Source organism: Talpa occidentalis, unplaced genomic scaffold (assembly GCF_014898055.3).
Source record: "Talpa occidentalis isolate TD23 unplaced genomic scaffold, MPIMG_talOcc4v2.1 talOcc4.11, whole genome shotgun sequence".
NCBI classification, from domain to species: domain Eukaryota; kingdom Metazoa; phylum Chordata; class Mammalia; order Eulipotyphla; family Talpidae; genus Talpa; species Talpa occidentalis.
The window spans coordinates 18,513,400-18,540,496 of NW_023601104.1; the positions used below are offsets into that span (position 1 = coordinate 18,513,400).

General features: G+C 38.1%; 1 protein-coding gene across 1 annotated transcript in view; it reads right to left on the minus strand.

The window, feature by feature from the left end:
* Nucleotides 1-25,546, minus strand: part of SPPL2A (signal peptide peptidase like 2A) — a 43,338-nt gene extending 17,792 nt beyond the window's left edge. Inside the window, exons 1-10 of the mRNA XM_037504148.2 lie at nt 25,481-25,546; nt 10,896-11,015; nt 10,442-10,624; nt 9,889-9,978; nt 9,271-9,404; nt 5,885-6,036; nt 3,427-3,523; nt 2,859-2,960; nt 1,824-1,905; nt 685-759 (exon numbers count right to left, since the gene is read on the minus strand). Coding sequence (XP_037360045.1) covers nt 685-759; nt 1,824-1,905; nt 2,859-2,960; nt 3,427-3,523; nt 5,885-6,036; nt 9,271-9,404; nt 9,889-9,978; nt 10,442-10,624; nt 10,896-11,015; nt 25,481-25,546 — 1,101 coding nt within the window. The remainder of the gene's footprint in view (nt 1-684; nt 760-1,823; nt 1,906-2,858; nt 2,961-3,426; nt 3,524-5,884; nt 6,037-9,270; nt 9,405-9,888; nt 9,979-10,441; nt 10,625-10,895; nt 11,016-25,480) is intronic.
* Nucleotides 25,547-27,097: the final 1,551 nt, after the last annotated feature.

Genomic DNA, 27,097 nt, shown 5'->3' on the forward strand with positions numbered 1-27,097 from the left:
TCAGCCTCTGCAGCACCGGTTCGATCCCCGGCTGCTCCCCGGCCACTGGAGGAGGGTCCCACATGGCGTGCAGACCTCTCCTGCCGCCCCTGCTCCCCTCAGCAGTGTACTTCAGTCCTTCTGCCTGCTCGCTCCCTGCTCTGGCTCTGGTGAATGCTCTCACCCTCCCGCGCTTCTGACTGTACCCAGTGCTTGTATCAATCAATAAATAAATCTTAAAAAAAAGAAAAAGGAGGTATATGTACCCCTGGGTCTATTTTCCTTGAAGCCAGCCCTATCTTGGCCTCTAAACACAACCTGTATATATGAACCTATTTGGTGTAGAAAGATCTCTTTCTTAGTCTAAAGAAATGAAGTAGCAATGACATCATTTCATTCTTTTTGCTGTCTATATTGTCTACAGGAAACACTTAATTGACTTATAATAATACTTTAAAAAGGTTAGGAAGAAAATGGACCATTCTCATGTTTACTTTATTTAGCTAGGAGACATTCTTTTATCTAGCAAAATGGCTTAAGGAGTTGAAATTACTCTCTGTTAAAAGACAAATTTCAATGATAATTTGCATAAAACAATTAGAACTCATTTACTGGCAAACCAATGTAAAACCAATCATTTAAAAAACAGCTTTAAGATTCTCATCTTTTAGCATGTTCCTCATATATTTCAAAAACAAAGCATACCTTTGTGATGAATGGTGTTATGAAAACAAAAAACACATCATATAGGAGGAGAAGGCCTAAGAGTATCACACATGACTGTTGAAGAAAGAAAGAAATTTAAAAGTCAAACCTCCGTTATCTTTATTGAGAGTATATATTTTGTGAGTACAATAAACAAGTGAAAACATTCTTGAATACTATTTTAAAGGCATTTAATGATTATTATTACTATTTGTAGTTTTATTACACAAATCACATTATAACTTTTATTTCTTTACCCTGTTCTTAAAAAAAAAAAAAGCATTGCGTCAGAGAAATGTTCCTTCCTTATAATTAATCCAGTAAGGATTTTATGAATTTGACATGTTGTATGAATGCCTAAAAAATTTTTAAACCAGCATATCAGTGGTTGGCAGAGGATTAGGATTGTATGTAAAATGGCATACTAGATCTTTGGAAGAGAAAAGGAATGTTCTATAGTTTGATTAGAACAGTGGTTACCAAGTTATATACTTATAAAATTCAATAAACAGTACACTTAAAATGGGTGCATTTTATTCCATACAAATGATACCTAATAAAGTTTTTTTTTTTTTTTAAGATTTATGAGCGCAGCGCTGTGAAGCTGTCCAAGCCTCTGCAGCGCGGGTTTGATTCCCGGCCGGCCAGGGAGATACCCTCATGGTGCAGCAGACCTCTCCTGTGGAGCCCGCTGCTCCCCTCAGCAGTGTATTTCAGTTGTCTGCCTGTTCTGCTCCCTGCTCTGTCTCTGGTGGATCCTCTCACCCTCCTGCGCCTCTGTCCTGTACCCCAGCTCTTGTATAAAAATAAATAAATCTTTAAAAATATATATTTATTTATTTATACAAGAACTGGGATATAGGCCAGAGGTGCAGGAGGGTGAAAGGATTCACCAGAGACAGAGCGGGGGACAGAACAGGCAAATCTACTGAAATACACTGCGAGGGGAGCAGCCAGGGAGGCAGAAGAGGTCTGCTGCGCCATGTGGGTATCTCTTGGGCTGGCCAGGGATTGAACCCATGCTGCAGAGGCTGTGGACAGCTTCACAGTGTGGCACTGAATCGCCTGTGCCACCAGGGAGGCCCCCTAATAAAGTTGTTTTAAAAGGAAAAATTTATTTCAGCTAGCAAAGTAGTTACCTTGAAGTTGGGTAACTTCAATGTTTTAATTAAATTCAGACAGAAAGCAATCCCCAAGATATCCTGAAGGATCCAAGCCCACCTAAAATCAAAAGAAATTATGCTGCTATATTATTCAGTCATTTTTAGATGAACTTCAAAAGAAATAGATCTCTAAAGTAATAACATACTCAACTGCTATGATTTGACTAATTACTAAGCAACAATTATAATAACCTGTTATAGTTTACATATTTAACAACTTACTGTACAGTAGAATAATATTACTATACAAGAAAAAAGGCTACCTAGAAGAATATCAGGTTTACATACACTATTGTTAATCTTTGAACTAAGATAACTTATAACTAAGACTACTGGTGTTAATATAAGTCTGGATATCTAGAACATAGAGGAAACAACAGCTATGCAACTTACTTCATCAGAAATAGATAAGCATAATTACCAATTATCGTACCTGAAGTTGCCCAGCATTGTATAAACTCCCAGATTTTAAGCCATTAAAGTCTACACAAGTCCTTTAATCATTTTATTAATAAACTATTCAATAAAGTTAAACATAATTTTTTTTTTCTGGTCATCCCACCTGCAAATGGACAGATACCTGTATATTTTCTTAGATTACCTTCCTTACATGCAAAGTGGTATACTGCAGATACTCTTTTGTACTTTTCTCATTTAAAAATATACTCTGGAATTCACTACATAAATTCAAAGAGCTCATTATTCTTCAAAGCTGCATGTTTTACTCCATTATTTATGTCTATCCCACAATTAAGTATATTTCTGAAGCCTAGTCCAGCTTAGATGTTAAAATAATGATTCACACTGCCTTCTCTGTATGACTGCAAACCCATTAGCACAATATCTTACGTACAAATTTATTTAGCTTTTTATTTTTTTTAATCCCAGACAATGGTATTCTGAAACAAGGCAAAAAAAAAAAAATTCCATAATGACCAGAATGAATAACTATCAAGGCAAGATATACAGTAATACACTCTCAATCTAAAAGCAAATACAGAGTGCTCATACCTATCTTCATTTCGAAAAACGGCCCAAACAACAGCTACTGCTATGCATAGTCCAGAGAGAAAAATAAGTCTCACTTCGATGCTTTTACCACGACACACAATCCTAAAAAAAATTTAAATATCCTTAAAAAAATTCTTTAAATGTCCTTAAAAAATATTAAAAAGGTTAGCTTACTCTGTAGATGAAACACAATATTTAACATAAAAAACAATCACATTTACTGTTACAGGAAGTTACAGGAAATTATTGATATATCAATTTAAAAGTCTTGACTTTAAGTAAAAGGAATGACATATAATAAAATAAAGTAATAAAATGTTTCTCAGCTAACCAGGACTTTCTATGATGATGGAAATGTTATCTATCTGTGCAGGCCAGTTCAGGAGCCATTAGTACTTGAAATGTGGCTAGTAAGAGTAAGCAACTGAATTTTAAATTTTATTTAACTTATATTTGAATTACCACATGTATATCAGACTACACAGGTTTAAAATAACACTCATACTTTTTCTAGTATTGATTTCAGTTACAAATGCCAACAATATGAGATTCCTCATAAGATACATACGCGCACTGTCCACAAGGTATCTTACGAATTAGTGCAGCAAGACAGTTGTACAGACTCATTGCAGATGCTATGCAGAAAATTGCTATCATAACATAAACTGGAAAAAAACAAGAAAGTACATTATATGGGAATAGAAGGAAGTAGGATAAGAAAATATTTATACAAACAATATTCTTTTTCTTTTTTTTAAAGATTTATTTTTATTTATACAAGAGCTGGGGTATAGGCCAGAGTGGGGAGCAGAACAGGCAGATCTACTGAAATCCACTGAGGGGAACAGTGGATAAGCCATTTATAAACACCTTTTAAAATGCAATTTATGTACGAGAACTGACACTTGACTTTATTTATTTTTTTTTTATAAATTTTATTTTTATATTCCCCCATACAACTGCACATGCCCCATTCTGACCCCAATCCCTCCCCTCCCGGCCCCCACCCCCCAAAAAGTGTCTCTGGTTCATAGTTTTTTGTTGATTTTGATTTTCACTTTCTTATAGTTATTCTTTTTCCTGATCCCTTATTTAAGTTTTCTAGATTCCTGCTATGAGTGAGACCATCCGGTATTTTTCTTTTTCTTTTTGGCTTATTTTGCTGAGCATGATCCCTTCCAGCGCCATCCATGTTGCTGCAAATTGCATGTGTTTATCTTTTTTGAATGCTGAGTAATATTCCATGGTATATATGTACCACATCTTCTTGATCCAGTCATCTATTTTTGGGCATTTGGGCTGTTTCCAAAGCTTAGCTATTGTAAATAGTGCTGCTATAAACATAGGGGTGCAGGTGTTCTTTGGAATTGATGTTTCTGTGTCCTTTGGGTAAATACCTAGGAGTGGAATTGCTGGATCATATGGAAGCTCTATGTTTAGTAGGTCCAGAAATCTCCACACAGCTCTCCATAGTGGTTGGACCAGTTTGCATTCCCACCGACAGTGCAGGAGAGTTCCTTTTTCTCCACACCCTCGCCAACATTTGTTGTTGCTAGTTTTTTTAATATGTGCCATTCTCACTGGTGTAAGATGGTATCTCATGGTAGTTTTGATTTGCATTTCCCTGATGACAAGTGATGTTGAACATTTTTTCATATGTCTGTTGGCATTTGCATTTCCTCTTCAGAGAAGTTTCTTTTTAGCTCTTCTGCCCATTTTTTGACTGGAGTATTTTCTTTGTTGTTGTTGAGTTTCATCAGCTCTTTGCAGATTTTTGTGATCAGTCCTTTATCATTAGTGTTGGGTGCAAAAATGTTCTCCCAGTTGGTGGGGTTTCTCTTTGTTTTTGTTATTGTCTCTTTTGCTGTGCAGAAGCTCTTTAATTTGATGTAGTCCCAGCTGTTTATCTTTGCCTTCACTATCACTGCTTTGGGTGATGTGTCTGTAAAGATGTCTTTGATATGCAAATCACGTAGTGTTTCACCTATATTTCCTTCTATGTATTTTATGGTTTCAGGTCTTATGTCTAGTTCTTTAATCCATTTTGAGTTGATTTTTGTGTATGGTGTGAGGTAGACACTTGACTTTAGATATTAACCATGCCATCTGTATTTTCCTATGGTGGAATTTGTCTATAGTAACTTGACCTGTAGTACTAAGCCAAATCCATTTACACAAAGCTCTGTAATGATACTGCACTAAGGTAGTTAAAATTGTTTTTCTATAGTAGCTATGCTTATTTGAGCAGTATTTAAAATAAAAAACACCTGACAGCCTCCCCAGTGGTGCAGCAGTTGAGCGCTGGGCTACGAAGCTGCCCACAGCCTCTGCAGCGCGGGTTTGATCCCGGCCGCTGGCAAGGGTCCCACATGACGTGCAGACCTCTCCTGCCGCGCCCGCTGCTCCCCTCAGTAGTGTATTTCGTCAGTCTGCCTGTTCTGTTCCCCGCTCTGGCTCTGGTGAATTCTCTCACCCTACCGCACTTCTTACTATACCCAGTGCTTGTATAAATAAATAAATAAATAAATAAATAAATCTTTAAAAAATAAAATAAAAAAACTTGATCTCGTTGTTAAAAGGTGGGAAAAGTATATATTCTAATATAAAAGTACTTGCTTTGTAAACTTTCTCAAAATATCATAATAGAAATACAAATTTTACCTGAATTTTTAAATTCCATTAATTTCAATAAATAACTATGCTATAGATGAGTTTAGACTCAATAAATCAGGGATAGTCACTTTTCTAATGGCGATCTTGTCTCATTTCTAAATACATAAAATGTAACAATAGCCATTTTAGGATTATTATGAGGTTGAGACAATAATATATATATATATATATATGTATATTTAATGCCAGAGTAATGAAGATCTTAACACTTCTGACAATTTAACAAATCAGTATCATCTTTCAATGATTCACTTAGGTTTTCCAAGTAGACTACTTTAAATGAAAAGATAAATCTGGCAAAATAAATGAAGATAGTATGCTTAAAGCTACAAATATAAAATATGACTTCTTACCCAACCATTTGTAGAAGAAATAAAGTAAGACCATCATAACACAGCAGATGACCACAAACATTACAACTGTTAAAGGAGTAAAGGTTAAATATTCTTCCTTCTTTCTTCTCATTTCTCCTTCTTCAGCATGTGTCATTGCCTTCATGTTTTCCCTGCATAAACATGCAAAGGAACGTCAGCACATCTCTGCCAAGTGCAGTTATTTTTAAAGTCTACCTCTACTTTAACACAACTTAAATTTGAGTACAAAGAAATATACCTTAAAAAAAAAACCTTGCACACCAAAATAAATATTTAATTTAGAACATAAAAATTCCCTATTCTCTCCAGAGATGACATGTTATAAACCATTTATTTTGAAATAGTATTTTTTCCTGGCAGAATTACTGAACTTTATTATATAAACAATGTCTATAGATATTTGTATTATGTAATTTGGAAACTACATTGAAATAATATATTTCAAATTATACACTTTTTATACACTTTATATGATCTATTTACACACAGTAAAACACTTCTAAAATTAGCTTCTTTTAAATGTAAACACAATTCTTTTATCAATCAACTTAGAAATTACTATTTGACGCTCATCAATATATTATGAAGGATTCAAAAGAAGTTTAAGACAAAACTTTGTCCTATCTCAATTTAAGATAACAAAAGTTTGTTTCTAATTCTCCCAATAATCTTGCTAGGTCACAGAGCTAATAAATAGTGGACAGAAGTTAAAGATGAAAGAGTTAAAAGTTTCTTGAGCAATTTCTGTTCTGTCACTCATTGTTACTTCCCTTACATGAAACCCACCATATACTTTTCCAGCTTTAGTCCCTTCAACTCTGGTCTATTAAACTTACCCCCTTGCATATATCTTGACCCTTCCTATCAAATTTGGGCTCAATACAAACTTTAGATTTAAAGAAGTTTGCATTTCTATAAAATTGCACTTTTGCCAAGCTGCTTATTTACCAACATGCCATTTTCTTATTAGAAAACTGTTGATTAGGATGATCACCATGTTAAGCATCTGACTCTAGGGAGGCTGCCTGAGCAAAAAGCAGGGAGAGAGTCTGAAGAGACACAACAGCACTCCAGTGAGGTGATACAGTTTGATCATAGGGTATTAACACAGGTTTCAATGAAATGGAACTTGAATGGGAAAATGTGCCAAACATTTTTTTATCATTAAAAATATATATTTAAAGACATTTTTATCATTACACACAATAAGCCATAGTAATTACAAATGAATATATTCATATTCAGTGTGCTAAAGAGCACTACAAAATATCTTGAAGGGAAAAGATACTAAAGTTGTACCACAATTAAAGATTACAATTCACCTTTTTAAATAATTGTACTGAAATCAGTTTGAGACATATACAATTGGAAGCTAAGCTTTCTTTCATGCCAGCCTGGGACTACGAAACCTGAAGACCAGTTATCTCTTTGTAATAAGACTTTATCTCTCTACTAAAAGGTCTTTATATGGAACCAAGGCATCTTTCCCTTTTGCATAAGGTACATCTTTCATTTGGCAGGGTAATTCAAAAGAATATGAGGGCATGTTGTGGGAAATTTTCCCCTTCCTAAGCCTTACTCTCTTTCCCCTTTTCTTTCAAACTAACTCTCTGTACTTGCTAAATGGTAATCTTTTAAGAAAATTTAATTATGATATAATTCACATACAACATTAATTTCAGGTGTACAACACAATTTAATATTTGTACATATTGCAAAATGATCACTACAATAAGTCTAGTTAATAACATTGCATTATCATAGTTACATATTTTTTTCTTATAATGAGCATTTTAAAGAGCTAATCTCTTAAGCAACTTTCAAATATGTAAAACAGTATTTTTAACTATAGTCACCATGCTGTACATTATATCCCAGGCCTATTTTATAATAGGCCACCTTCACCCATTTTGTCCACCCTACCACCCCCACATCTAACTAGAACCAGTATCTGCTGTTTGTATCTCTGAGTTCGGTTTAATTTTTTTTTACATTCCAAATATCAGTGGGATCATATGGTATTTGTCTTTCTCTCTCTGACTCATTTTACTTAGCATAATGCTTTCAAAGTCCAAAGTTCACCCATATTGTCATGATACTCATGTTCTTAATAATTCTTTTTTATGTTTTTTTCCTTTTTATCAGTGATTCATTTCTCTAAGTTTCTATTACCACTATCTCGCACCCACATACACTTAGTACTTTCTATCTTTAAAGGACCTTTCCTCTCCCAACCTTCTATTGAAGGCAACAAATTCTTTTTTTCTGTCCATCATCATGTTTTACGAATAAAAATGCTAGTATATATTACTCTCCCATCTTCAACTTTCTTGAAGAAGAGCCAGCCCTGACATGTACATGAAGTTTGTTTCGCTAACTCAAAAGGTAATCCACAAACCAGCAAAATCACTTGGTAGATTTTTAAAAATTCAAATTTCTAGCCCCCATGCCAAATCTACTAAATATGAATTTTAATTTTAATGAAATATCCAGACACTTTGTATGTATATTACAGTTTAAGAAGCACTACTGTAGAAAGTGCTTCTGGTAATGGAAGCACAGTGAGAATCTATTAATTGGGGAAACATTTTCAATGAATTAGTAACTTTAGGGAAATTATTATAAAATTTCACCAAATAATCTAGAAAATGATCTTGGAGATGTTTCTTAGATATGATGTTTTAGAAACATTAATAATGAAGAAAAAGCAATATTTGTTCATATGAAAGAAAGCATGTGGACTGACATATGTTAAAACATATTTTCCAAATATGTAAAATACTTAAAGCTCAATACTCCAGGACCCTACACTGTTAAATCCTAAGATCTCTCTCTTTCTTTTTTTTAAAAAGATTTACTTTATTGAGTTATGCATACAAGAACTGGGGTGTAAGCCAAAGGTACAGGGGGTGAGAGTACTCACCAGAGACAGAGTGGGGAGCAGAACGGCGGATCTACTAAAATACACTACTGAGGGGAGCAGGCGAGACAGGAAAAATCTGCTGTGCTATGTGGGTTAACTTCCTGGGGATTGAACTCATGCTGCAGAGCCTGGCAATAATAGCTTGATATGCTGAGACTTCAACCCCTGTGCCACCAGGGAGGCTCCTGAGAGATATAATTTTAATTTAGAAGAGTCTTTGATGAAACTTCAATGTTCCCTGTAAGCAGGAGAATTACAGGAGCCCCTGACCCCTTCTCAGTGAAATGTTAAATGATCTTCATGAGAATAAACTGGCACTGATCCTATTTGCCTTATATTCCTGAAGGTAGAATTTAAATGTTGTTATATGATTAAAATGATTATTAAACAAGAATTTTAAAGCATTTAGCAGAAAAAACTCTGAAGTTTAACTTAAACTTACAATTCAATTAGTCCACTCCAATATCCGCCTAGTGCCACAGTGGACACGGCAATTAAAAAAATAACCACCATGGTATAGTCAAAGTTTGGCTTTGATGGAGAATACATTTTCACAGTAACATTATTTCCAAGAGTCTGAAAGGCAAAAGAATAGTGAAACACCAGAATTAGTTTTCTCTCTATTACAGTGTACAGCAACAACATTCCGACTTCACTTTGAAATGGACACTACATATCAGAATCAAGACAACTAGAACTATTTTTGACAGCCTGATATAGTCTCTTGTCAAAATTATGAGCCAATGCTTTGGTTTATTAAATCATGAAAGAACAGTTTGCAAACCACAGTCATATTTTGTTTAGGGATTTAAAGATAAAATACATGATTTTTAAAGAAATCAGAACAAATAAATATCCTTTCTAAAATCGGGGCTCTGAAATACCTTGTGCTAAATGAGAGGTGAATACTTCTCAAATAAAGACCTGATTTACCTTTATGGCAAATAAACATGCTCTACTAATTATTAAATACACCATATGTAATAATTTAAATATCAGTGTTTAAAAATATTGAGTTTTGTACTATTTATAAACTTGTCTTATGTAATCACTAATTTACCTGCTCCATATCATTAAAGTCTTTGTGGAATATAAATGCAATCAGTATTTTCACATCCTGAAATTCAGATTTGTTCCCAGAGGGAAGAAACTAAAAGAAAAAAAAACATTATGAAAATGTATGAATGAGTGTATTTATAGGATAAAATCTAAATTATTCCATTAAATAGAATATTACATCTTTTTAAAGCTATAAAACAAAGTTTAAAGTATTTTTTCTCAATATTATAGTTAAGAGTCCTCACACTGGATGGAATCCTTTTAGCATAAAGATATACATATAGGTATATAAATATGGTCTGTGATATACACATACATCATTTGTTGTATTTGTATTTATTTAACACACATGTGCACACTAATAAAATCCTGTCCACTTTAGGAACATAAACGAAACCAGAAAATTGTCCAGTCCCAGTTAAATGCCTATTATATTTAGAGTGTTTATTAAAAAAAGAATCCTACTATCAGATTATTCAAAACTCAGGAGACAGTTCAATTCATGTGAAATGTAATATCATGAGCTCAAAAGTTATTCTAGGTTTATAACTTACTAGGACACTGTTGTTAGCAACCAACAATGCTTCAGCACCAGCTTTTTGTGCAATTCTGGCTTTTTCAAGAAAATGGCAGGTTCCCCACTGTACCACAACTGCTGTGTTCTTTAATCCATCGGGAGGAACATCAGAAATTTTGCACAGGGGTGTAGTAGTCAGATTCATCAAACTTACAGAAGTCTGAAAAGAAGAAATGTCTTTAACATGATAAATATATTTTGCCCTAAACTAATTCAGTGACAAACTATCAGAAATTTTTTGACACTCAGACTTAAGTATTTTAAAATTCTCTAGCTTTTCTTCTTCAGAGACAAAAATATTTATGTAAAAGCAATAAATTTATTAATCATCATATATTACAAGTAGTTCACAACTAAAACATATCAAGCACTTATTTTCACCTTTCAATATTTTCATGTTTACAAATAAATAGTAACTATGATTTACTTACTGCATTTTCTAGGGTACTTGGAAGAGCTGTCCAATTGGAGTTATATAGCATGCAGTAGTCCTTAGATAGGAGAGGTGTGCCACTTCCAGATGCATGCAGGATTGCTTCCTGAGCAGCTGTCTAGGACACGAACAATAATTTTTACACTGGCAATAATTTACCTTGCTAACAACTAAGGATTTTAATAAAGCTATTTGTATACAGGTTTGACCACATTTTCTAAGAAGGAAAGTCTTCAATGAATTTATTTATTAGTGTTTGAGGAAATACTGAAAAGATATACTTTTGCACAGAACCCATTTTTTTTAAGGAAGATAACTCACTTTCTTGCAGAAACACAACTTAGACCTTGTTATAAGAGCTATACGCCAGGGAGGATTCTTACTATAATGTGGTAACTTCAACACTGCCTTCATTGCCTGAAACTTTCCTTCCTAGATCTCTTATTTGTTAATTCATTGTTTATGTTTTATAAAAGAAAATGCTCTTGAAATCCCTCAACCTGTCTTAACATTCTATATTCAACAAATATTGGGGGATGGGGGGAGATGGCACATTATTATTTCTAAGTGCCATCTTTGGCGGAGAACCAGACAAACTGGAATTCAAAGTTTTTAAGACTCTGCAATTCCCTATTCAAAAAGATGAATCAAGATTTAAAATGAGACGGAAAGTTAGAAAAATGCTCTTTCCTTTTGCCTCATTTTCCACCACCTGGAAAGAAAAGAGAGACGAAAGACAACTGATTGAGAAAAATAACTACTGTACACAGGGATTAAAGATGGGAGTGCAGAGTATGAAATGAAGAAATATCCTAAAATAATTAGAAGACCACTTCACATCACAATTCCCTTCAAACTTGGATCAATACAAATCTTTTTTCTCTCCTCCTATGAGCAAATATTTCTCTAAAACATGAGAGTAAACAGATTATTTGGCAAATAAAGATGATATATTAGTCTCTAATACAAAGCATAGGTTGAGTGACATGAAATTGCTATTGATCATTTTTGATCTGTAAAATTGATATTTCACACAAATCAATATAAATTTCTATTGAGTACAGAAATGCTCTAATCCATGCTTTCCTATCTAAAATGTCCCTTGAATATCTGGGATCAGAGAGATTTCTGGCATACTCTGGGTTTCATTAGCATAAAGATCTAAGCAAGTGCAGAAAATTCATAAAATATCATACAATTATAAAGAATAATTAGATAAGGAAAATTATTTATACAAGAAAGAAATTTAGTTTTCATTCAACTCTATAGATGGTGGCCACGAACAGATTCTGACAATAAAGGTAAACTAGTATGTTAACTTCTTAATACACAACTATGTTTATGTTTTTATAAACAATCTATATGGACTTAAAGTATACTGAATTTACTTTCATACATTCATTTGATTCAAAGTCACTGTTTTACAGATGAAGGGTCTGAGTCTCAGAGAAGTTACTAACATAACATACTAAAAGTCCTACAATAGAATCATGTACAATTCCAACTACAGGGAGGAATCCTGCAGATAATCATTAGGGTTAACTAGGTTTAGGTTAAACATTTTTGAAAAGAATGCTTCATAAGTGAAATGGGTAATTCTTGTTGTATTCAATAAAATAGTGTATATAAGGATGGCCCACCAATAGTGATACTGACTCTGATTATCTGTCTTAAGTAGTAATCACAGAATTTCTCCAGTTTAAAGTTACATATTTTTTCTTTTGATTGATAAGCATCTTTTCACCATGTGGAACACACAAAAACCTCTTGCCTTGAGTTTTAGTTTCCATAATGATCCTCCTGTGATTTTAATTTTAGATATTACACTGCAGATTACAAAATGGTGGGGTTTTTTATATTTATTTTCTTACATCATTGTTAATTTTTGGATAGTATTTGATTTCTTCCCTCAGTTGTAGTCACCATAGTTCTCTCGTCACCATAGTGAATGTTTTTAATACTGTCATTACTTCTACATTTATTAGCTACTATTAGTCCTTTTTTTTTTTTTAAAGGGCATTACTCTCTCCCTTTACCACCTTCTATTTAATATCACTAGAGAGTCATTGATTTTTTTTTTTAAAATTCAATGTAGTATAATTACACTTATTTGTTAGATGTTCAAATAGTCCAGCTTTTGTCAGTAGAGTATCTTCCAGCTTGCTCTTTTTATCCTTTCGGCAAGACCACACTAGTCATTGAGGACTTCCTTGTTTGTTTTTTTTTTTGGAACAAAAGTTCCAGGTTGACTTTATCCTTTTTCTGCCACAGATTTGGAACCTGTCTTTCTGCTAAGCTCCTTTTAGAGAGAAATGGTATTTAGAACAGGATCTGGGTTCTAACTGTACACACTACTGCTGAAATGGTATAACCCTTAAAATAGACAAAAGGCAGTGTCAATAAAAATGTTAATATTGAATTCTCTGATCCATGCCCTAAGAAGTATTACACAAAAAAAAGTGCAAAGATAAATATATAAGGATATTCACTGCCATATAAATTTTTTTTTTAAATTCTGTCAACAAGGAGTCCATTATATTATAATATGCAACAGTATACAACTATTAAGAAGAATTAGATCTACCTGTAGAAAAGATGTCCATAGTGAGAAAAGCCAAGTTCCAGAGAGATATTTATAATACAACTCTATTTTTATAAAAATAATGAATCCCCTCAAGATTCTTTGTATTAATGTAAGTTTGAAAATAGATGGGGAGAGACACATGAGGCAACAGAGGAGAGGAAAACAAAGGCAAAGGTGAGACTATGAAAATACTGAAAAATTAAAAAAAGAAAAATCATTAAAACAAAACAGAGAAGTACATATAAAATCCCTCTGCTGTCATCCTGATTCTTATAGTCACACTCAGGATTTTTCTTAAAAAAAAAATCTTTCCAGGCACTATCACTAGATAGACAGACAAACAGACTTATACACATGGAATTATATTATATATAATGCTCTGTAATTTTTCTGAAATGTAAATTTTATGTATTAGATTTTCCATATTGATACACTAGGAGCTACCTCCTTTTATACAATTGTGTAACATTCAGTATAACTTTTACAGTTATAGAAACTAAGATTTTTAAAAAGCTTAAATGTTCAAGGAATACAAAGATATCCAAATATTAGTAAGTTTTTTGCTATAAAGTGATTATTATCTTCCCTACAGTTGCAGAAAGTACACTGATAAAAGTTAAACTCATTGATATGGAAATTATTAAGGTAAAATACAAATTATAGCAATTAGTAAACAAAGAGGAAAGTATACCCACATGTAATTGTAGACTAAATACTGAATGTGGAAGACAACAAATTTTCTGAGAAAGTGAATATCCTTTAGCTTTCAAGGAAAACACCTAAAAAAACTAAGCATTTCTACTATATTTGAAAATATCTTGGTGAAATTTCCAAGAGATTGTATGCCTTCAACCATAGAGAGAGTGTATGCCTTCACCTATCCTGTTGATACCATGATTATTGGATTTAGAGCCCTGAGATGGGACAGCAGTTTCACCATTTTACTGGCTACATCATCGAAGCCATTTAAAGGGTCTTAAGCTTCAATATCCTCAGCTTTGAGATGACAATCAATGCAACTTAGAGTTAATCATAAAGATTAAGATAGATGATGTAAATGTTTGCACATATTAAGCTCTTAATAAATGGTAACTTTTATTTTTAGTAATATATCTAGTACCTTGCAAAGTACTTGTATAATGCAGAAGAAATGTAGGATGATTAGTGTTAGGTAGGATGTGAGGCTAGATGGTGAGCTAAAGGATAATGGCTTTTTTTTATAGACTTAATTTTTTAGATCAGCTTTAGGGTCACAGAAGAACTGAGCAGGAAGTACATAAGCGTTCTGTTCACACATACACCCTTACCATACACATGTACAGCCTACCCCCACTTATTTCTATCCATGAACCTACATTGATATATTATCACCATTCAGTCTATACTTTCCATGTAGGGTTCAATACTGGTTTAGAAACATGTATAATGATACATCTCCACCATTATTACAGTATCAGACAGAATATTTCCCTATCCTAAAAATCCTGTGTTTGCCTACTGGGTTTCTTTTTAAGCTACTGAAAATTCAATGATCATGGTTGCATATAATCTGTGAATATACTAAAAACCATTAAACTGTACACTTTAAATTGGTGAATTTTGTAGTATGTGAATCTTACCTTAATAAATCTGCCACCACCCTCACCCCCAAGAAACACTAAACAAGAAATTAGTTTTACTGGGAAGATTAAAGACAAACTTAAAACAGATAACTACAAACAAAATGTGATTAAAGTCAGAGTTCTTAGTAAAAGCTTTAGTAGTTCTTTTTTTATTTTTAAAGATGTAATTGGCTTTCTTAAACTGTTTCATAAATCCCTCTGCATCCCATGTAACTAGTATAAAGGAACTCTGGAGAGCTGTACAAACTGGAAGGTTTTCCAGACAGAAAGCAGGTAGAGGAAAAGGATGAACGTATTGCTTCATGCAAGATAACCTTCCTATGGGAGGTGGATGGGGTCTATCAGGCAGATTACCTCATTAGTACTGCCCAGGATATTACAGCTTGCCAGCTAAAGGTGACATTTCTGGGAGATGTTGACACTGCAGTAAGACAGCTATTTAATATTGGATTGCTGGCATAGGGCTTAGCACAAGTGACTCCATTTGGTTGTTTCTTTTTTAACAATAACTTACCTAAAGTTAAAGAGTTAATTAAACATAGAGCCAAGACTAAAATGAGCAACTGTGTGGTACAGAAAACAGTGTGTAGGTTCAAGTTGTTATGGGGCACATCCTGGGGATAAAGGGGATACCCAAGTTTTATAAGCCATACCTGCATGCTTAAGAATACAGGATAACATCCAAAAGCAGATACAAAGAGAAATAAGAAAAAGGATTTAAAAGCATTTATATATGGAGTGAGAAAAGAGAGCAGAGAGAGGAGAAGAAAATTTATTGGCCTGCACATGGCCAGATGTCATCAGCTTAGGAGATAGCATCAGCTTTGGAGAAACCAGGGTGCACTAGATGCCAGCCAAAGAGAGTTTTAGCAGTTCTTAAGATGTTAGAAATGCAAATTCTTGGGCTCTATTCCAAACCTATAGAATCAGAAACTTGGGGCAGTTTATTTTTAACAAGCCCTTTTGGAGATTCTGATGCCTGTTAAAAGTCTGAGGACCGGGCCTTCCCGTTGGCCCAGCGGGTTGAGCGCTGCACTGTAAAGCTGGCCACAGCCTCTGCAGCGCCGGTTCGATGTCCAGCCGGCCAGGGAGATTCCCACATGGCACAGCAGACCTCTCCTGTCCTGCCCGCTGCTCCCCTCAGCAGTGTATTTCGGTCCTTCTGCCTGTTCTGCTCCCTGCTCTGTCTCTGGTGAATTCTCTCACACTCCTGCGCCTCTGGCCTGTACCCCTGCCCTTGTATGCATAAAATAAATAAATCTTTAAAAAAAAAACTTTATAAAAAAAAAGTTTGATGATCACTGCTATAGGAGCTGGCTTCTCAAAATGTAATAACATGCAATATAAAGGACTTGGTGATCCCATTAGAATGCAGATTGATTCAGTAGTCTGGGAGGAGTATGAGATTCTGCATTTCTAATAAGTTCACAGGTGTTGCTAATGGAGCATACTCTGAGAAGCAAGGCTATACACACACACACACACACACACAGTGGAATATAGGAGAGGTGGGTTAGCTCCCTGTCTGGGGATTGAACTCATGTTGCAGTGGCTGGCAAACGCTTGATAACGCTGAGACTTTAACCCCTGCGCCACTAGGGAGGCCCTACTTTATGCAACCTTTAAAGAATATTTGCTTAATTCCATATGCCTGTGCCCTACAGGAAGTTCCTGATGGCTCCGCCTTGTACCTATCTCACAGTTGCTCCTGGGGCTCTGAGCAGCCAGGTCTGCTGCGTTCTAGCAGCCCAGGTCTTCGCCCAGGAAAAGGAAAAGGTTCTAGGAAAAAGGCAAGCCCCATGGGCCGACCAGCAGTCTACATCTTGCAGCAGGGGAGGAGTGGGGGTGATTGAGTGGAGGAGGGAGACAAAGGTGGGCCTGATGGTTGTTTGGGGGGGGGGGGGGTTACTGGTGGGAGGCCCACAACTAAGGGGAACAATAACTATAGAAAGGTGAACCACGATGTAAGAAAAAAAATTGTTTATATTTTCAGTTAGGAATGAAAATACTTTTAGCAAAAATCTTAGTATCAAGAGCCTAAAGAGGTCAGATTTAGAGAAAATATAATCGAGTCCCCTGATTTTTGGATCTGTTCGGACAGATCCAAAAAGGTAAAAATGATATGCTCTCAGGGACCAGGAGTAGAACTGAGCTTGCCAAAACCCAGACAAACAGTTTTTCAATGCTGTTGTTGCTTCAAGTTCCTTTATGCAGCTAAACTCCCCAAACATCTCTTAGCATCTAGCTTGATAACCCTACAGTTTTAATACTGGTCATATATATCCTTACATTAGCTGTTAACTCCCTCTCTTCACAATACTGGCTTGTGTGTACTACCACTGATACAGTTAACAAGTTTGTCTTTCCCCCATTTTTTGCAATTCCCCTTATCTAGCATTAACAGGATTGATGACTTGTCTTTCCCATTTGTTGCAGCTTCCCCTCCCCTTGGGAAGAAAAAAAAAAAAAGCTGGCGCCCACCGGTTTCCCTGTAGACCCTTCCCCCTCGCCCTAAGGAAAACAAGTTGGCGATCACCCGTCTCTGTGCCTTGACACCTTCCCCTTCCCTTAAGATGAATGAGCTGACACCCATCCATCTCCCTGTTGAGCTGGCGCCCACTTGTCTCTGTGCGGACCCCTTCCCCCTCCCCTTCACGGATGCCTACCCATCTCCCCCTGTATAAATACTCCTGCCCACTGCCTAAGAGCAGGACGGTGGTTTTTCGGACATGAGTCTGCCTCCCTCCTCATTTGTCGACAAATAAAACCGCTTTCCTTTTCCTCAAACTTAGTTTCCTTTTATTGGCTGAGGGAAACTGAGGCCGGCGTTCGGTAACACCACCTCTCAAATTTCTTACATCCGCTCAGTTCTAATTTCCAAATATTCCAAATTCTAAGTCCTTTCCTTATCTTTTCCAAATGTTCCCAATTATAGGATTCTAGAGATTCATAGAATTCCTTTCCCTATGACAACTGCTCTAGCACTAGTCTTGGAAACAAGGGTCTTCCATGGCATCAAATCAGTGTTACAACAGTGCCTTTATAGTCTGCATCTTACTTGACCCTCACATGCAAGGGAAGCAAATTTACTAGCTCACAGTATGAAGCAGTACTTCCTTTTTCTCTGACTCAAATTTACTTCACATATAATTTCATGGGATGCTTTTTTGGGGAAAAAATCCTAATTAATTTTATTCAGATCACTTGACTTCAATCTTATTTCATACCAAAGAATGATGTTTGTTTATCTTAATGTTGCAGTTGCCTATTAGTTTAACCATTTTTTTCTGAATAACTTCCTGTATGGCAAGTGTCAAGATTACCAAAAGTCTGATGGGAGAGGCTATACTCAAATCCTTGCAAATGCACTATTTCTCCATTTTCCCAGACCAATGATAACTTAGAAGGGCATATGTAAGGAGATTTATTTCATCAGCATTCTTTGTTTTGTTTTTATATTGTTTACTGAGGTAATGTTGATGTACAACACCGTACATGGTTTATTTTTTTAATTGAAGTACGACTGTCTTACATCCTTGGTAGTGTTTTGACACTATAGGATTTCCCCCCTCAGATGTAGTCACTGTAGCACCCCCACCACTGAAGCACCCATAGTCTTCCACCAAAGTCCATTGTGCTCCCCACCTTTGCATCCTCCCCCGCCCTTCTCTGAAAGCTGCAGATCTGTAGTCAGCTTTCAAAGACTGGTTTGAAGCCATAAAGTTCAAGAAAACACAGGCAAAATACTCCATGACATAAGCATCAGAGATATCTGTGCATTCATCCCCAGCAGCAAGGAAAACAAAATTAAATAATTGGGACTACATCAAACTAAAAAGCTTCTGCACAGCAAAGAAACTATAACTAAAATGAAGAGACACCCACTGAAAGGGAGAAAATATTTGCACACCATACATCTGACAAAGGGACTGACAGCAAAGATCTACAAAGAACTCACACAACTCAACAAAAAGAAAACCAACAACCCAATTAAAGAATGGGCGGGCGGGGGTGGGGGGGGGCCTCACTAGGCACTTCTCCATAGAAGACATACCAATGGCCAACAGGCATATGAAAAAACGTTTATCATCACTTATCATTAGGGAAATGCAAATTAAATCCACAGTGAGATATCACCTCACACAGTGAGAATGGCCCATTTATCAAAAAGATCAGAAACAAGTACTGGCAAAGGTGTGGAGAGAAAGGAACCCTCTTACACTGTTGGTGGGAATGTAGACTGATCTAGCCCCTATGGAGAGCAATGTGGCAGTTTCTCAAAAGACTAAAAATGGATCTGCCATATTACCCAGTAATTCCATTCCTAGGTATCTACCCCCCAAATACAAGAATACTAATTTGAAAGAAAACCCGCACCCCTTGTTTATAGCAGCACCATTTACAGTAGCCAAGATATGGAAATAACCTAGTGCACAAAAACATGAGTGGACCAAGATGATATATATACACAAGGGACTATGGATGGAACTGGAGGGGTTAATGGCAAGTGAAGTAAGTCTGAAGGAATACTGGATGCTGTCACTTCTATGTAGAATATAAAAAACCAAACAAAGGGTCAGACAGAGACAAACTCATCAGCATTCTTATACTGAATCAGTCTTGCACTGACCTTCATGTCCCTGTCTCTTGGGGCTATATTCATGCCTTACACTCCAAACTCTTGGTGTTTCCAACCATGAGCAATTAAATTCCTGACCTATGTCCCAATAGCCTTCAGATGCTGACTCACAGACCAAATATTAACCCACTGGTAACAGGCCTGTTCTACTGCTATCCAAGCTAATAGCACAGTTCAAAGATTCTTCTTTGACCTCGATTAACAGGTTTGATTTGTATTCTACCCTTCATTTGCTTCAAAAAGTTTTTTTCAGCATTGGATCTATTTAAGCCTTCACATATTCTTTTTGAAAATAACAATTCTTTAGCTAAAAATCTATCTAACATACAAACCCACTCCCTAAACCATATCCATTCCATATCTTGAGTCTGCCAGGACTCTGTATCTTGGCCCATTTCACCTAACCAAGACTAAGCTCTTAATAATGCAATGTTAACTTTTACCCATGTATATATTTAATTCCCTTAAAAAGTAATAGATTAGTCAAGCATGATTCTTTTTTCCTGGAGGTTATGCTCAATGTCTGTGCAGCAATTCCTTACTGCTTATTATAAATCAGTGCTTCTCAAACTTTAATGTTCTTATTAAACTGCAAATTGATCCAGCAGATCTTAGACAGGCCCTATGATTCTGCATGTCTAACAAACTTCCAGGTAATGCTCTCATGTTGGTCCACAAGAGTATGAGGTTACGCACTTCATCATGAATAGCAGTGAAACTTATCAGTCTTCTAGAGATTACTGAAGTCCTCTTAGAAGTTTTCTCAAGAGATGAGAAGCACATTGTACTTGCAGTCTGCAGGCACAGACAATGTTACGGTTTGGCAAGAGTTTCCCAATTTCATTCCCCAGTTCTTTCAGAACTCTTCAGTATGGGGCCTCCCGGGTGGCAGAGAGGTTGAGCGCTGGGTTGTGAGGCTGCCCGCAGCTTCTGCAGCGCTGGTTCGATCCCCTGCTGCCTCCCAGCCACTGGAGGAGGGTCCCACATGGCGTGCAGACCTCTCCTGCCGCCTGCTGCTCCCCTCAGCAGTGTACTTCGGTCCTTCTGCCTGCTCTACTCCCCGCTCTGGTGAATTTTCTCACCCTCCCGCGCTTCTGACTGTACCCAGTACTTGTCTAAATAAATAAATAAATCTTAAAAAAACCCCACAAAACTCTTCAGTATGTGCATAAGGTCCCAGCCTCCCCACCCACCTCAACAGTCTGTCAATTAAAACTGGTTCATGTTATTTCTGCTGTTACCTATTAGATAAACTTAATCCCTCAGTTTCAAAGGGCAATGTATAACCCCCCTGGATCTTTCTTCATAAAATCTATAAGTCAAACTATTCCTCTATTTTTATTTTATTTTTTTAAAGATTTATATATTCATATAAGAACTGGGGTGTACGCCAGAGGAGCAGGGGGTAAACACCAGAGGTGCAGGTGGTGAGAGGATTCACCAGAGAGAGTGGGGAGCAGAACAGGCAGGTGTACTGAAATACACTGCTGAGAGGAGCAGCGGGCAAGGCAGGAGAGGTCTGTTGCACCATGTGGGTTGCTCCCAGCTGCCAGGCCAGGGTGTGTGGGGGCAGGAATTCAACTTGTGCTGCAGTGATTGGCTGCAGTGGCTGGCAATAGCTTGACAGCGCTGTCCCTAACCCCTGCGCCACCTGGGAGGCCATCCTCTATTTTTAGAAACCAGATATGAGGACTGGGTTTTGGGGGACAAATACAGTTAATTAACAGTAATTATAATGAGAATTAGCAATATTTTCAAAATCCACATTCCAAAACTAGAAATATAAAGTGCAGTGTTTATGGTTAATGCTATAGTCAATATGTTACCCTTACAGACATCATAGCAATGTAGGAGGTATCCCTTTCTTTACAAACATCTTTCTCTTTACAGAGATTGAGTTCTCAGTCAATAGAACTACACTGAAAGAGGCCTCTATGGGAAAGGCAGAGTTGCAGGGAGCGGGGGGACGGGGGTTCCAAGTGACACACATTCCAAAGCTAGTCCTAAATACCTTTGTGATCACTTATTGTATATATTTTCTATGCCTCTTTCCTCCCTAATAACTTAGGTAATGAAGACTATTTTATGTCTGCTCCTACTTCCAATTTATTCAAGGTTTATGAAAGTGATGCATAGATCTGGATATTAAGTGTAATCGAACTCAATTAGTGGTAGCTAAGATAATCTAACGAGACTGTATAAGAATCAGGAGTCTGAGGGCGATGCGAAGAGTACAGTGGAATCACCCCTTGTACTTGGAGAATTTGGGAACATGTACTGTACATAGTAAGAGATGCTAGGAGGCAGTGAGGAGAGTAAGTAATCATTCATTCAGTACTCTGCAGCCTATGAGGTGTTGAGGAGCCAGAATGATTCAGATAGGGTTTTTTCCTTCATGGGGCCAAAATTCTGCTTGTTACTTAGATCTGATCTTCTTCTTGGTTTTCCCTAGGTAATCTCATACTCAATGATATATCTCAATGATCACAGAATTTGTCATTTACACTAGAATCCGCAAACTCAAATACCTACAAGCCCAGGGAAGTAATAAAAATGTACAAATCGGAGCTGATTTAAGATCATCCTCAGGATTATGCTGAGTTTCAAAGGAGATGTATGTGTATGTGTTGTATTTGGGAAGGATAGCATGCAAAATTCACAGAGACTGTTCAGAGGTAAGAAGGTAAAAGAAAAAATGGAAGAAGCCAGAAGTTAGAGGAGGAATGTGACAAAAGCAATATGCTTTAGCTCAGGCTGCCATAAGAAAATACCACTGACTGGGTGACTTAAACAACAGAAATTTATTTTCGCAAATTCAAGATAAAGGTGCTAGCCTGGTGGGTTTCTGGTATGACCACTCTTCCTAGCTGTGGATTTCTGCCTTCTCCCTGTGTCCTTTTATGGTAGGGAGAAAGTGCACCAATCATGAATGTTCCATCAGGATAACCTCATCTACTTAATTTTTTTCAACAATACGAGAAAAAATGAGAGAGACTCAGGATTCTTCAGAGAGCTTTAAAGCAATTCTAGAAAACAGATTCAGGCTAAACTTCACTCATTCTCTTTGAAACTGAACCCTGTGACTGGATCCAAGGAACACTACAAAATAAAAGTCTAACAATTGGGGGTTGGGCTGGGGTAGGATGCCAGCATGCTTTTTATTTCTAGGCATAGTGTCTAATGGGTTTAGAAATCATTAAAACAGCAAGATGTTCTACAGTTTGAATTCAAAATACAGTGAGGTCACTGTCATGGAAAGAGGACAGGATGAGGTGGGAGCTACATGATGTTGAAGGGCCTTTCCAATGCTAAATCTTCTGTCTCTTTTACAAGGATGTTGCCATGAGGTCTGTAGAGATTATATGCTGCTTTCAGATGAGGATGTTGGCACTACTCTTACATGACTAAGGTGAAAGAGGCCCCGCAGTGCTAGGTTCAAGATTGCAGAAAGAAGAAATGAAATGATGAAACTGGCATCATTAATTCAACTCAACTCAGAGAGGCCACTGAGAGCTGTAGATTAGGGGAAAAGATTAAACTAGGATTGGGCCTCCCCAGTGGTGCAGCCATTGAGCGCTGGGTTGTGAAGCTGCCTGCAGCCTCTGTAGCGCTGGCTCAATCCTGGCCTCGGGAGAGGGTCCCACACGGCGCACAGACCTCTCCTGCTGCTCCCCTCAGCAGTGTACTTCGTTGCTCTGCATGTTCTGCTCCCCGCTCTGGCTCTGGTGATTGCTCTCACCCTCCCGCACTTCTGACTATACCCAGTGCTTGTATAAATAAATAAATAAATAAATAAATTTAAAAAAAAATTAAACTAGGATTTAGGGAGAAAACTGCAAAATAAAACCAAAACCTTCAGATAACATGGGGGGAAGTAACTAGGTATCCAGTAAGTAAGCAGAAGAAAGGAGAAAGAGTGCATGCTCTTACCGAAGAAAAGGATGTCAGATTTGTTTGAGCTCTCAAAAAAAAAGGTAATAAGAGACCATTTCAGGAAATTGAAGGGAGGGCACATCATTGAGAAATAAATGATAAATAGAAAATCAAATCAATACTAGTTGGCACTGAAAAAGATCCTCATTGTTGAAAAAGATCTTGTCAGTTTATTCAGTCACCAGCACAATACCCGGCATATAACATATGCACACTAAGTATTTGCAGAGTTAAAGATATTACTAAGTCCCCACAACAACCCTGGAATTGACAAGTATAAAACCAAAAATTAATACAGTAAGATACAACAAATGCATAGGTGCAATAGAAAAAGAATAAAATCTAGAATGTGGGAAAGACAAGCTAGGGTTCAATTTAGGACAGGGATGATCTTTAGTTTGTGAAGTCTTTGTAATTACATCAGAATTCTGCTTACATTTTAGTGAGAGATTCAGAGCTTTCAATGAGAATTTCAATGTGAGTTTATAAGCAACTGTAGTATTTATTAGGTTATTAATCTGTATCGAGAAGGGACTTGGAATATGATTCAAAGATATATTCTAAAATATCATTTTAGATTCAAATGAAAATTAGTGCAAAAACACTTAAGTTTTGTATCTAGGTTATATTTCTATGTATATTTACACACAGTTGTTATCTTTTGGACAGAACTGATTATGCGGCAAATAGCATCGCAAATATTCGGACTAACAGCGCTACTTTATGACTTCCTTGATCTTACATTCCCCTCTCCCATCCCAAGCAATTTTTAGATATTCTTTAATTCATGTTCCGAATGTTGCCTAGTAAATTTATGAATATAGCATAAGCACCTAACCATCTTAGGCTTTGATTTTGCTTTCTTCATAAATGTGAAAGAAAAGATAGGTTTGTGTTGAACATATTCACAAATAGTAATCTTTTAAACTGGAGAGAAACCAAAATATGCTTCTTCAGGAATGTTAGTGATTCTGCTGTAAAAAAAAAAAAATTAGGTACACACCATACCCATTCTGTACAATGAAGCTTGTAAAAGTTTTCAAGCCGAAACTCCCTAAGTGAAAACTGTAAGAAACAAAAACTGAAACAGAACAGTGGCGTCCTGCCGACCTATGAAATTCCAATTGCATTATTAGTTTTCTGTATTTGTTGAAACAAACTGGTGAAAACACATTTGTTACTGTTATTTAATGAAACCCCCCCCCCTTTAAACAAAGCAGAGAACCGAAATCAATTGGAATCAATTGGAATCAAATTGGAATCAAATAGGAATCAAATGAGCTCTACTGCGAAGGACGAACCACAGAGAAAGGGGAAACTCGAGGGCAGTCCTTGCTCCACTACACACACTGTCCATCTCCCCCACACACACCTTTCCCCGGGGCAAAATAGGCTAAGAACGTTTAAAAGGGTCTTGATGAAAAAACTCTTATGTCAATTAAAAAATGCCCTGAATACCGAAAATCCACCGAGAAGCACTAAGGCCAGTGCAGCTCGGGGGTGTGCAGACAGCTGCCTGGGGGGGGCTCCGCGGGGACGGCCGGGCCGGGAACGGGGTGAGGGCGGAGAGGCTACGGGTGGGGAAGGAAAAGGAGGCTGGAAGGAAAGAGCGCAATGGGGAGGGTTGGGGAGGGGAGCGCAGAGGAATAATAAAAAGGCGAAACCCGAGCGCAGGCTGCACTGGCGCCCGCAGAGGACCGGCGGGCTCGAAGCCGGGGGTGGGGAGGGAAAGGGTCGGGGAACCCCGCTCCGGGCCCCAGGCTCGGCCCCGCCCCGGGAGGCCGAGGCGCGCGTCCCCCCCTTACCAGCGGGAGCAGGAAGCCCCAGAGCAGGGCGGCCGCGCCGAGGGACGGCGGCCGCCGCGGCCCCATCGCAGCGGTGCGCGCCGGGCAGCGCGGCTCGGCGGGGCCGGAGGCGTCGGATCCCGCCGCGGCGACGTGCCCGCGGGCGGGCCACGGCACAGGGGCGGACGGCGGGGCTCGGCGGGGCCGCTGCTGTTGCCGGGGCCGCCGCTGCCGCGCTGACTTCCCCTTCCGGCCCCGCCCGGGGACGCGGAAGCCGCGCGCGGGGCACGTGGAGCCCGGGCCGCCGGCCTCTCTGCGGACGCGCGCCGGGCGCCCGGGGCTGTGGGGAGCCCGGGGCCGGGCTGGGGGGGGGCCCGCGGCTGAGGGGGGGTTCCGGGGTTTCCGGGGGGGGGGTCCCGGGGCTGGGGGCGGGCGGGTCTGTTCCCGGCTGCCACACCTGAACGCTCCCCGGAGGCCTGGGAAGCCAAGGGACTCTCAAGGTCCTCCGCCTCCGAGAAGTCCCGGAGTGCCGGCACTGTGCCCTGCTGACCAGCCCTGGCTTTCTCCAGCCCCGAGCCAGATTTTATCTGCTCGTCGACATGACCCGGTCACTCTCACACACGTTCCAGATCCATTCAACACTGCGCCCACCCTATCCAGACTACCGATGATTCACTCCTCCAGACTAGGCTGTGCCCACTACCTGTTGTCCATTGTTCGCATAGCAGTCTAGAGAGAGCCTATAAAAGTAGAATTTAAGGCATGTCACACCCCATGACACGTAGAACAGGGTCAAAATGATTTTAGCCTACAAAGTTTACATGAAGTGGTTCCTCCTCTGACTCTTTTCACTTTCCCATGCTTACTTGAAGCTAAATGGGCCCCCTTTGGTTCTTCTGACCTTTGTACTTGTCGTTCTTCCTCTGAATACTTTGCCCCTTGGCATTCACTTACCACCTTAAATGTCACTTCCCCCACAGGAGAAGTCCTGATGCATCCACCCTTTCTAAGTAATTGCCCTGTCATTTTTATGACACTCTTCACTCTCGTATTCTCTTCACTGTTTATCTGTTTATGATGTTGCCTCCATAGCAAGAAGTGCCTTTCTTTGCTTTTTGTCCCTTGCTGTGTCCCTCATACCTACATTTGGCATGCAGTGGGTCCTCAACTATTTGTTAGGTGAATATTCAGAACAAACACTGATTAGGAAGCTGCCCCTATCATTGTACAGTTTAGATTCCGTGAAGGACACAGATGGATGAGCAAACACTGTTCAGGGTGAACAGTCAACTGTTGTTTTCACAAGATACTGTGGGAGCACCAAAGAGAGCTATAAAAGGAGTGCCAGGAAAATGGCCAACCTAAACTGAGTCTAGAAGGGTGAGTTAATTTTAGCCAGGCAAAGGGCAGGGGAAGGAGGGGATTTCCAGGAAGAGTGTGCCATTTATGTCAAAGCCAAATGTGACATTGGAGAAACTGCAAAACCTGGACTTGACTGAAGTTGTGAGTGGTGAAAGGTGAAGTGACAGAAGGCAGAGGCCAAATCACAACTAGTTTGTGACATCCTGCTTGGGATTGTAGGCTTCATCCAGTTGGTGGTGGAAAGCAATTGAAAAACGAGCAAAACAGTGACAAATT